The following is a 13,401-nucleotide window of genomic DNA, read 5'->3' as shown; positions in this document are numbered from 1 at the left end:
GTATGGTTGCCATCTGAGAAACTTATCTTGCCTTCTTCTGATTTCACTATGCAAAGTTTTGTCGCTGTATGTGGTGATACAGAATTTAAAATATTTCTGAATATGCTTTTATGGAAACTGTTGATATATAACGTCATCTGTTACATGCACCTTAAAATGGTTTTCCATTGTTTTTCATTCATTTTTCATTTCCTTACCTTACCTTGAACCTTTGAAACAATGGATCCCTGTAGGAAGTTAGGTTATTTCTGATAAAAATCTGTTTAATGAGTCAGAGAACTCCCAAGTAATGAGGTTAATAGTTTTACACACACAAAAGGACTGTATTTTTTTCTCCTAATTGCTGTGAGGAATTTTAAAAATATACCATGTTTTATTATCATCATAAGTTTACACAGCCTTAAAAGTAGTCTCTAATAAAACCTTCTTTAAACATTACTTTACTACGTTGACGCTGCTAGCAAGGAGAAAGCATATTAAAGCATCTTATTAGTAAGTATATGAAAATTATTAGTATCAGATTAAGGTAGGAAGGCTTCAGTAGAGGCTTTAGAGAAAGAAGGGCTGTGTTTCTTGGTCAGAATGAGAAAGAATAATGTAAACTTAGAGTCAACAGCAGGTGTTGTTCTCAACTGAAATGGTGGGTAAGGTACCTAAAATCATAGCTTTTTGCGTGATTACTACATTTGATGAGTTCTGAGAATAGTTTTATAGAGGTCTGAAAATTGCTGAGAAATCTCTTCAGCAACACAGTCTTCTCATAGTAGCATCCTCTGATGAGTTGTACATTGGAGCTCTGCGTGATCTCAGGTTCTGGGAGAGTTCCCCCTTAACAGCATACTCATCTATTAAGAATAAACAAGAAATGAAAGGTGCATGCCTAATAGTTTTCTTTTGGCACATCTCTTGCCCAGTGGTACAACTTCTGCTCTGCCAGCAGGAATGAAGGTGCACAGCAGGTATAGAATTATAGAACATTTGAACATAAGTGGAGAAGAGTTAGGAGGGAACTGTCTTAAAATTCTTGGCATGGACTTGCTTGAGTACGAGAAAAGTGTAAGTCCTTTGTCGACTACGTTTTTTCATTATTATATATATATAATAATCCATTATATATATATATATATTATAATATATATTCCATTATATTATATCCAAATATATTTCCATATATTATTATATATGATATGTTTAATATCAAAACCCTTGAGTCTAACATGGAGGCAGTGTTCAGAGGTTCCAAGACAGCTGATGGATTAGCCTGGATGTAAAGGAAAACACTTGTGGAAATGAACAGCATTCAAATCCATAATTGAAACTTTCGGGATAAATAAGGTTCATGAGAAAACGGAAAGAAAGAGGCCAAAAAGAGTACAGAACATAAGAAAATGCTGGTAGAAAATTAAATGAATGCATGAGTAAGTGTTGGTGAAAGCAAAAGAGAAGGAGAATGGCTGGAGGAGCACAACTTGCATAAACCAGCTTGACGTCTTAGCTCCGTTTCTTAGTAGGGTTAATAATCCCATTAACTTAATTGAAGACAACATTGCACCCTAGGATTAGTAGTTTAAAAAAAAGACCACCAATGGACAATTAAATAAAGCAAGTTGTCATTCATTGCATAGACATTTACATTTATCTCACTTCTGTAAATGTTGATCAGTTTTATCAAAGACTTAATCAAAAATTATTTAGACAATTATTTCCTGACTCAAAAGTATTCTCTAGTGATAGGAAACTGTTATACAGAATCGTTAAAGCATGCTTAACTGCATTGTGTTAATTATGTAGTGATAAATTATTCTACCTTTCTTCATTAGCAGTGTTTTATCAGTAGATAATAGTATTGTTTGTTCTTTCTAGGCAGTAGAAGAGTAATAGTGTTGTTTAGGCAATTACTTTTAGCAAACTTGGTCTTTGAAGTGGCCAGTTCATATTAGGTCTTTAAATCCATTTTGTGAACTTGTTTAGCTATACCAAGTTTAAGGCATTACATTAATTGAAAACTTGGCTTGTTGCATTGGACTGTAGGGGCTTGATTCTTTTATTATTTGATTGGACTGCATACGGCCCTGACTGTGTGTAGATAACAATTCTACAATAATCAAGAACAAAGGACTGGAACTCAGGTTTCCCCGTGTGCAGCAATCTCATTGCGTGACTTCAGGTGGGTATTTAACTCGCGACACTTAACTTGATTTTCCCGTAGAAGGGTCATATATGAGATGGACAGCTCTCATGGCTGTCCTAAAGGCTAATAAGTATTTGTAAATAGTTTTTAGTTAGGACTGGAAGCATGTTACCCTTGGGGGGAAATCCCCATTTTTTGATTTGGACGGTGTTTGGGATGGAGGGAAGGTTGTTGCTAGTTTGAGAAAAGAAGGAAAAAGACTCTCAAAGAGGAGAAAAACAAGAGCACTTCACACATCTAAGAAACTCCAGGATATCCACAGAATTTTGTTCTGTCACTTCGTTTCCTTTCCATCAGCTTCAGATTCTTTTTGCTGTTTTGTATCTGTGTATCTTGGAAGAAAAGTAGATGTCATTTCAGTCTCACTTATATAACTAGTGATGTTCTGCTTAGTAATATTTCGGAAGGTTTATAAGCCTTTCTTTGACAACATGTTAAACTTTACTCTTTGTAAATGTCTGTGTGTTTTCATTGCTTGTGTCACCTGTTTTTACAAAAATTTGCCGTCTTTCTGAGTTGGTGCAACACAATCTACTCCTAATGGCTGGTGATTCCGGGATGGTAATCAACATGATAGTTGGCCATGCTGCACTTTTGACAACCAGTTACTGAAGTACGTTGGATGCAAGTAATATTTTTGGGAATCTAAAATTAATTTTTTCAGGGTTTAAAACTCTGTAAATATCATGTGTAAGCCAATGAAAGCACTAAATCAGTTCTCTGTGATGGAGGATCTAAGGCCAATATTTTACCACCTGCTCTGGAACCTACCATCTGTGTTTGGGAACTTTGTCATTTCTCATGTTCTTTTCGGGGGTAAAATAATCCAAAAGCACGCTGTTCCTAGCAGATGAAATGAAACTGAAGAACTGGTCGGTTCCTGCATGCTGTGCTTTGCTTTAGACCTTGAGCACTGGCAGAAGGTTAGCTAAGAGTGAAATTTTAGTGGTAGAGTTTCTGAGTCTACAGGGATCTTCAGCTGATGAGGTTGGTCAGCCAGAATCCCCATTTTCAGTAACATTCAGAAATTTGTTTCTGAGTTTGTCTAGAGGATTTTTTTAATTGACTTAAAGTACCCTTAAGGAAGAAACTCCATGTTTTTCCTGTGTTAGCTGATCAGCTGCAATTATGAAGCTTCTCAGTGCAGAGGAGAGGATATGCTCACCATCCACCCTCGCTGCCCAAAACTCAGTGGAAAATGAAGGCTTAATCCATAGCAGTTGGTAAATGGTGTGAGGCTAAGGCTGGTAGAATGCTCAGTCTCATCACTTCCAGGCCTTTCAACCTGATGGCATGTTATTTTCTGAATGGGATCACAAAATCACAAAATCATCTAGGTTGAAAGAGACGTCCAAGATCACCGAGTCCAACCTCTGACCTAACACTAACAAGTCCTCCACTAAACCATATCACTAAGCTCTACATCTAAACGTCTTTTAAAGACCTCCAGGGATGGTGCCTGAACCACTTCCCTGGGCAGCCCATTCCAGTGCCTAACAACCCTTTCAGTAAAGACTGAAAATTTTTCCTAATATCCAACCTAAACCTCCCCTGGCACAACTTTAGCCCCTTCCCCCTCGTCCTGTCACCAGGCACGTGGGAGAATAGACCAACCCCCACCTCGCTACAGCCTCCTTTAAGGTACCTGTAGAGTGCGATAAGGTCGCCCCTGAGCCTCCTCTTCTCCAGGCTGAAAAACCCCAGCTCCCTTGGCCACTGCTCGTAAGACTTGTTCTCCAGACCCCTCACCAGCTTCGTCGCCCTTCTCTGGACTCGCACGAGCACCTCCATGTCCTTCTTCACAGTATCAGTATCACAGATTTCTAGGTTGGAAGAGACCTCAAGATCATCGAGTCCAACCTCCGACCTAACACTAAGTACTCCACTAAACCATATCGCTAAGCTCTACATCTAAACGTCTTTTAAAGACCTCCAGGGATGGTGACTCCACCACCTCCCTGGGCAGCCCATTCCAATGCCTAACAACCCTTTCGGTAAAGAAGTACTTCCTAACATCCAACCTAAAACTCCCCTGTCGCAACTTTAGCCCATTCCCCCTCGTCCTGTCACTAGGCACGTAGGAGAATAGACCAACCCCCACCTCTCTACAGCCTCCTTTAAGGTAACTGTAGAGAGCGATAAGATCACCCCTGAGCCTCCTCTTCTCCAGGCTGAACAAGCCCAGCTCCCTCAGCCGCTCCTCGTAAGACTTGTTCTCCAGACCCCTCACCAGCTTCGTCGCCCTTCTCTGGACTCGCTCGAGCACGTCCATGTCCTTCTTGTAGCGAGGGGCCCAAAACTGAACACAGTACTCGAGGTGCGGCCTCACCAGAGCCGAGTACAAGGGGACAATCACTTCCCTAGACCTGCTGGCCACACTGCTTCTTATACAGGCCAGGATGCTGTTGGCCTTCTTGGCCACCTGGGCACACTGCTGGCTCATATTCAGCCGACTATCAACCAATACTCCCAGGTCCTTCTCTGCCAGGCAGCTTTCCAGCCACTCATCTCCTTCTTGTAGTGAGGGGCCCAAAACTGAACACAGTACTCGAGGTGCGGCCCCACCAGAGCCGCATACAGGGGGACAATCACTTCCCTAGCCCTGCTGGCCACACTGTTTCTTGTGCAAGCCAGGATGCTGTTGGCCTTATTGGCCACCTGAGCACACTGCTGGCTCATATTCAGCCGACTATCAACCAATACTCCCAGGTCCTTCTCGGCCAGGCAGCTTTCCAACCACTCACCTCCCAGCCTGTAGCGCTGCTTGGGGTTGTTGCGCCCCAGGTGCAGGACCCGGCACTTGGCCTTGCTGAACTTCATACAGTTGGCCTCAGCCCATCGGTCCAGCCTGTCCAGATCCTCCTGCAGAGCCTTCCTACCCTCGAGCAGATCGACACACGCACCTAACTTGGTGTCGTCTGCAAACTTACTGAGGGTGCACTCGATCCCCTCATCCAGATCATCGATAAAGATGTTAAAGAGAACTGGTCCCAGTACTGAGCGCTGGGGGACTCCACTAGTGACCGGCCTCCAACTGGATTTAACTCCATTCACCACGACTCTTTGGGCCCAGCTACCCAGCCAGTTTCTAACCCAACGAAGCGTATGCCAGTCCAGGCCAAGAGCAGCCAGTTTCTTGAGGAGAATGCTGTGGGAAACGGTGTCAAATTTAAATAATAGATTTAAACAGTTCTGGGATTTTTAAGAAGCTCCTGCAGTGCAGAACTCTCCAATGATGATTTGGAGATAAAAATATGCATGCCTAAGTAGACAGAAAAACATGGCATACATATTTGTCACAGCGTTTGCTTTTGTTATATTTACAATTTTAACTGCCCTTAATCTGAAAATACTTCTTATAGCTCTTATTTCCTTAAAATAAATAAATAAGCTGCTTTTTTCCCCTGCGGTAAAGAACAACACGTAATGCCTGTAAGCACTGTTTGTCTTTTGCTACTTAACTAAAATCATTCATCAAAACAGTTCTAAAATAGCTGTTTCAAATGTTGTGCTAAACATATCTCATTTTCAACATGATATTTAGAAAGATTAGCTAAACTAAAAGGAAAATTCAGTGTCTGAGTAAAAAAAAAAAAAAAAGAAAACTGAGAAATCAAAAGGAAGAAATCAATAGAAAATGAGTTTATGTTATTGTACCAAACAGACTGTCCAAATATACTTGGATTTTCTTGACCAGAAATCACAAACAGCACAATTGTCATCAATGTTATTCTTGCAAGTCTTCTTACTATAGCGGTATTTCATCTAAAATTCCATTTTATTTATTTTCTTTTTTTTTAAAAAAGCAGAGGTGATCCAGAAGTAAAAGATGTACTTTTCAGTAATATTAAAAGAAGTGAAAAATACAGCAGTTAAATAATCCTTTTATTTATTCACTGAAAATTTGTACCGTGTCAAAGATGAATTATCAAATTTTACTCATAGTGAACAGCATTTTAGTCTCTAAATCACAAGCTTATTTCCAATTGTTGTTGATGAAAAGAAGTACAGGCTTTTAAGACCTTCTTTTTTAATGAAGATAGGTACATGGTGTACTATGTGTTTTTTTCTTTTTTAAAAAAAGACTTCTTAATATTATTTGCACTATTGCAACGTTTTGATCTAGTTGTGCTGGGTTATTTAGGGGCACAAAGTAAATGTGAAGTGCTTTGTTTTCTCTTGAACTTGAAAATGATTATTGCATTCTGTCTATAGTGAGTGGCAGTTCTAATGGCCATGTGCACTGTAATAGTAAGGGATCATTAGAAAATTCAAGAAAGAAGCACATAAATAAGACCAGTGTAAGAATCAACTTCAAATTTAAAGAGAGTTTTAGCGTAGGCTTCCCTGAGCCATTAAAATTCATTTTGAGTCCTCCCTCCATGCCTCCTATCGATTTGACTTTGCTAACACAAAAAGAAGTGGTCAAATGTTTTTAAACAATTTCTTTTAAAGAAAACTATTTTTCACTTCTTAGCCTTTTTTTTTTTTTCTTAGCCTGTAGGACACATACAGTGTTTTAATGCTATTGGATATTAAAAACCCCATTGTTACACTCTTGCTACCACTGCTGTTGTGATGTGCAGATATACAGCTCCTGCATGTGACCACAGGAAAGCTTCCATGGGGTGAATGGTGAGTCTAAAGTTTGTTAGATACATGTAAGTTGCTGCTTGCCCAATATATAAATGTGCATCAGCAGCAGATACAGCTCCAGCCCTCTGAACATCCTCGTGGCCTCCTCTGGACCTGCTCTAACAGATCCACATCCTTCTTGTGCTGGGGCCGTGGACCTGGATGCAGCACTACAGGTGGGGTGCTGCAAGGGCAGAGTATGGTATCTTACCATTACCTGATATTTTTGTATTCGTAGCATAATTTCCCTAAACTCTATGAAGAAAATTTATTGTGGGAACAATTTCAATTAATTCTATCTGCCTGAGAAGATGTTTTAATAGGCTAACATCATGGAAATACTCAGAAGCACTATCTCAGTCATAGTAAATCCTTCTTTTTAATGTAACAAGGAAATAAATGTTCTTTCATAAACAATAGAAATAAGGCCAGACAGCTTAAAGTACAACAATCATGAAAAAGAAAAGATATTTGTTTTTCTGAACTGATAAACAAGACAATACCTTCATATGGAATAGGCTTTTGTAAAGTACAAAACAGTAATGTGAAGACAGAGAGTAATTGCCAGTTTTTGCTCAATTCTGTACTGTCTTCATCTGTTTCTGTGTTTTATAACTGTGATATATTGATATCTGAGTTTGATGAGATAGTATTGAACTGGGATCAAAGAACCAGGCATTGTTAATCTTCTGAACGATCATTATCTCCTCAAACTCCAAGCAAGGGTTTGTGCCACCAGTGCTAGCAAGGGTATTTATATGCTTTACACTGCAATAAATATTGCAGGACCAAAGAATTCAGCTGAAGGATACAGGTATATAGAAGTCAGTTTAGCCACTAGATGTTCAGAGGGGTGAGAAGTGGGAAGAATATTTTGAGTGTTTTGTTTTTCTTTCAAGTTTTAACCTTAATCTAATATACCAAAGATAGCCCTACCTTTTTAAGTGCTGAATGCTTTCTGATTTTGTTTTGGCTGTTCTGTATGCTGTTTTCCCCTCTGAAATGTAGCATGACAGATAAAAATAAAAGAAAAAAAGAGAAAAGTAAGCATGTTTACACTTTTTATCACTCACAGACTGACAGTACTTGTGGGTGGCTTAAAGCAGCTGTTCCTCCTGGTTACCTGACTTCCTTCTTTAAAATATAGGTGTTAAAAACCACAAGTCTAAATGTCAGTCTAAATGAAGCCAAGAAACCTTCTCTCAAGTTCACTAGCAAATCTGGCCAAGTACATTTATCCTTTCATAGGGACGTCATCTATTGCAGCCAAAAAGCAAAATACTGCAAGTATTTTAGCCAATACTTACGCCAGTGTTGTGACCCCCTTAAATGTGCTGTGTGAGCAACTGCAAGACAGGCCTGCCTTATGGCTTTTTCATCATCTTTCTGCTGGAGTTGGTAGCCGTCATGGCAGGGGGAATCGTACTCCTGGGCAGTTGAAGCAAGAGCTCTGGATAGTGCTGGTAGCGGCAGGCAGGGGGGACCTGCTTCCCATGTCGGGTGGGCACGGAGTAGGCACCCCCACAGAGGGGAGCACTGGGAAAGGCAGTGCCTTCAACTTTCCCAGCTAAATGAGCCACAGCCATTTCCTCACCTCCTTAACCGCATACAGAAAAGCATACGTTTTTGTTCCAGTTTTGTTTGTTAGCACATCGATGTGTTTTTTGTGGGTGAAGGTTTCATTTCCAGCAAAAGGTTTTGTCATGAGGGTTTCTAAGAAGCAGTACAGACCTGGGCCTGGGATACCACAGGAGAAAGACATTGATACAAATACCAACTCGAAATAATTAGTACCCAGTGGGTAAGGTGCTCATGCTTAGTATATTTCTTGCTTTCTACAGTATCTTTCATTTTGCAGTTTATGCATGCTAATGGGCATCTATTACAGTGTATATGCCTCAGTAAGTGTGTCCCAATTAAGTAGACTACAAGAATCTCTCTCTTTCTGGTCCATGAGCAAGAAGATATTTGCAAAATTTTGAAGAACTGCAACTGCTGAGATGGGGAAACTGGTCATCTTGAGGGACAGCAAAGAAGATGGTGTGATCGTGTTCCATGGTGCCACTTCCCACACTGTGCTTAGAGCCTCAGAGAAGTGTGGAAATGTTGAGTCTGGGAAGGATCTCTGGAGATATCTGGTCCAACCTTTTTGTCAGAACAGGGCATTAGATTCCAGGGGCAATAAAATTACTTTCTGCTGCTTGTGAACATGCTGTTAAAGCATAATGTACACTATTGTTATGCATTAATACCGAGTAGGTACAATCTTCTATGTGCAACTGTCCTGCAAACTTCATTCTTAATTGCAAGCCCTCCTGCAAGAAGAAAGGAAATATTTAAAGCTGGTTTGGGTCTGCTTTTCTTTGTACTGTTGTATAACAGGAAGAAATGCTATGCTGTCATTTCCATATTGTTATCTCTGCTCATTCAAAAAATCAGAAGATAACTGTTTTTGCGTTATCATTATATCTTAAACTTTTCAGTAAGGTGATCGTTTAGATAAAATGCAATTCTGATACAGAATTTGATTTTTCTCTTTTTATTTTTTTCCCTCGTACCCTTCTATTCAGGTCAATTATTTCAATTTCTAGGGATACATGATGTGTGTCTTTTCTTTCTTCTCAAGCTGTGCTGAATTTTTCTTCAAGGATACATTGGGGAAAATAGAATAAAACAAAATGTTGCTCATTTTGTGTTATCCTTTAATTTTTTAGGTGATAGTGGCTGACCCCAAATACGAGAGCAGCTTTTCTGAAAACAATCTATCTGACGGACAACAATGGACATAAAAGATCGAAGACACCGCTCTTTGACTAGGGGCCGGTGTGGGAAGGAATGTCGCTATACCAGCTCTTCACTAGACAGTGAAGACTGCAGAGTACCAACTCAGAAGTCCTACAGCTCAAGTGAGACTCTGAAAGCTTATGATCATGACACCAGGATGCACTATGGAAATCGTGTTTCTGACCTGGTTCACAGGGAGTCAGATGAGTTTCCAAGACAAGGTATGTTTCAAGTCAGAACTGTTTCCTTCTACAGTAATCCTTGGTAGATATTTGTTGTACTGTACCAGCGTTACAAGGAGTTTCAGTGAAATAGCTGTAGGAAAATGGATGCTGTTTTACCGTTACTTCAAACTAGCAAGTGTTTTGTGTTAAAGTAGGAAGCTCTTTCTCTTAGATCTCTGATATTGTTGGAATTCACTATTTGTAAATGAACCAAACCAGGATCCACCATTCAAAACATTTGAAAACAAATGCTAGCAACTCTTAGTCAGATATTGTGTTCGTTTTGTGTCTTGGGATATGCTAATGATATATTCAGTTTTCTAGGTTGATTTTAGAAATAATAATGGCGCTTTCACTTAAACTTGTCTTTCTTTGACAGGGTACCTGTGCTGGAAAGATATCTAAAACACTGTTATGGTAAAACACCATATGGTCAATGTATATTAATTACTAATGAGGTGCCTTGGCATTCCTTTCCTCTTCTTAACTGCTCCATAATTTACATGTGTGAATGTTGTTTCCTCTGGCTTCGTTGTGTCACCGCTTACTCTTACTGCTTACACTTTACCTCATAAAAACTGGAAGGAGGAAACCCATCCAATTACTTTTATAATTTAATTTTATAATTGTGTTATCACAACACTGGGATCCTACAACTAGTGTTTGAAAGAACCTGCCTGTGTGAACTTGTAAGCAAGGCTGTTATGTTGTCTTTTTACAAAATATTCCTAGCTTTAAATGTGTTATATTCAATGAATGAATCAACGAACAGTCTAAACGTTTTTAGTTGAGAAAGTCTTCTTTCCTATCTATGTATGCTTTTGTACCATACACATACATGCATGCATGTAGTTTTACTTTCATTTTGGTATTTACTTGTCTTCATAAATCTTTGTCTTCATAAGTCTTTGTGTTGAAACCATTATTGAACATTATTTCATAGGAACAGTGTTTAATCATCTGGTTAACTTGACCACATAGCCTGATTAAATTGTCAGTCAGTCAACAATCAGATGTGGTTGCTTTTAAAATAAATTACTTGGCTTAGTTTTGGTTCAAGAATTGGGTACATACAATAGATATAGAAAGGTACAGGCAGTACTGAGGCATAAAAGTATAGCTCTTTTGAGCCCCTTTGAACAGAAGGTAAATTATCTAGTACATCCTTAATTGCTAAAACTGTTATTTCATGTGTGCTTGTTAATGGCATATGATTGTTCTTTACTAGACACTTCTAGTGTTGTGACTACCGTGTTTTATGTAACTCAGGAAATTCTAGGAGGTTATCCCACTTCTCTGTGGAGATAATTCTGTAATCTCCTGTCTAATAAAAGGTCATTTTTTATACTTCCTATCATGTCATACAACTTGTTTAAAGCATTCTGTGGGCAGTCAGTGTCTGCCTTCACCTTTAAATCGAAGTATCTATTAATTTGCATCCTTAATTAAACCCTCGTCTAATCCCTTGTTTCTCTTGCATTTGTGTACAGACATTTTAAAGTGTTTGCACTGTGCTTTGTCTATCAAACACCCAGTTCTCTTTTCTGAGGTAATCTCTGTTCTTGTAGGGTCTTTCTTTGCTTAGACATATTTACTTAGAGATAGTGCATCAAACTGCAACTAGATCATACTAGCTACTGGAGCTATTTTCTCTGTGGTTTGTTCAGCCTTTGTGTACAGGAGTCATCTAAATATTACTTCTCCCTATCTGGATGATTGATGCTTCAGCTCAAGTGCCTCATTTTATTTTCCAGGTCATTATTCGGCATTTCATGAGGGTGTTCTTTTTCTCTTGATTACTGATTTGACAACTGTTCATCCTCCTCCTGCTCTTAATGTGTTCTTATCTGCCCTCTTTATGAAGGGGAGTGCAAATTGTTGGTAACTGAATTGAAACGCTCCACAGACTTGTTCCTGCTAGTCTGTGTTATTATGTCCAGATGAATAAAGTTTATTTTAGAGAGCCAACGTAATTTTTCTTTTTTCTTTTTTTTTTCTCAGAATACTAATAATAAAAGCAGTAATTCCTTACTTTCCTGCTTCTGTTAATGTTAGAAAAAAATTCTTTAGAAAATCTGTTAGTAAAGTTCTTTTGCTGACATTAATATTTGAGGTAACTTGGAAGGTAGATATAGATTAAGACTTGGGACACGCTCTCTCTTTATACGTTCATTTTATACGCATCTAAGTGTGGTTCATATAGTAGGAAATACTGTTCATTACATCTTACGCAGTTTCCAGCTGCAGACATCTAGAAATTTATACATGTAAATTTATTCTAAATTTGAGTGGGTATTTTGATGGGATTAAATTCTTTAGGAAATAAACATGCTTAAAATAAATAGTCTTTAGGGAATTTTTTATTCTTCCATTATAAAAGACTGGACTATTTCTTAAGCAATTTTAGATATTTTGCTCAGTGTTTTTGTCTCTTCCATTAGTATAGCTATAGTCTTGTCAAAAAGTATCTGGTTTTGGTTAACGTTGGCACTGAAATTGCTCAAAGCAGTTATTTTTAGCTGTTTTCTGATCATAAGGCGTTTGGTTTTCAAAATGTTAAGCAGAAGACCAAGTTGTACTACCACCATTTTTGTTTACAAGGTCTTCACAATGAAATGCTTGTAACACAAACTATACTCGGAGCTCAGAAGTATGAAACAGATCATCTTGATTTGGTTTACCTTTTAGTTGTCCTTCAGTTCTGTCTTGGTACTCTCATTCTTCATGAAAAGAGAGTGTTGAAATATAAATATCTCTCAAGGTTAGTGTGAATAAAGCAAATGTTAGGAACACTGATGGCAGTTTAGATCTGAGAATATAACTTAAAATCTTTGTCATTGATTGCAAGTTTTGAATACGCTTTTTCTGCCAGTTGTTGACAAATCCACCTACCAAAGCAAGTTCCTCTCTGTCTGAGGTTCTACTTCTGGTATGTTATTTGGAAGTTTTGCTATAAAGGCATGAAGGATGACAAGACTTTCTATTACCCAAAGCACAAAGTCTGGCATTACTTTTATTGTTCTTTTTCCTAACATAATTTTATCTCTGATTTTTCTAAACAATGAAATTCTCTTTCTGAGGTCTGTTTTTTGACATAATAGTATTAATACAAATAATTAAGAATAAGTTTAGTATCTTTGTGTCAAACGTATTTTCTGATCACCCTCAAAAGAGGTCTTCAGATTCTTGGCTAAAATTACGTGTCAGGTGTACAGTTAAACTATTAGTTGCCTGAGATTTTCCCCCATATTAAGATATATTTGTTATCTAGTACCTCTATTGGATATTCATTAGTCAATCAATCTGAAAAATTAAGATCTTCAGTGTATGAGAGAGCATTCTAGCATTACAAGTTGCCTTAAAAGTTGAGGAGTCCTTTTTGAATGCAGTATTTTAAGATGAATAGGAACTTGTGACGTATCCTAGCAGAAATTAGTGTGATTTTTTTTTTCTGTATGCCATGTAATTTTACATCAAAGAGAACCAATTATCATACTTGATCATATATACATATATATTATTTAAATAAAATACTATCTTTCTGACTTTATCTGCTGACACAGCATG

The 13,401-nt window shown here is 38.3% G+C and overlaps 1 protein-coding gene across 40 annotated transcripts in view; it reads left to right on the top strand.

Moving 5' to 3' along the window:
• TENM2 (teneurin transmembrane protein 2) overlaps positions 1-13,401 on the top strand; it is a 1,469,731-nt gene that overhangs the window by 949,002 nt on the left and 507,328 nt on the right. For all 40 annotated transcript variants that reach the window (XM_080555516.1, XM_080555559.1, XM_080555513.1 and 37 more), the window contains one exon: positions 9,541-9,831. In XM_080555516.1, the coding sequence (XP_080411642.1) occupies positions 9,606-9,831 (226 nt within the window). In that variant the 5' untranslated portion in view covers positions 9,541-9,605. The remainder of the gene's footprint in view (positions 1-9,540; positions 9,832-13,401) is intronic.

Source organism: Anser brachyrhynchus (genome assembly GCF_964034855.1).
Source record: "Anser brachyrhynchus genome assembly, chromosome: 14".
Lineage (NCBI taxonomy): Eukaryota > Metazoa > Chordata > Aves > Anseriformes > Anatidae > Anser > Anser brachyrhynchus.
The sequence above is the reverse complement of the archived record's forward strand: the minus strand, read 5'-3'. Positions and strand labels throughout refer to the sequence as shown.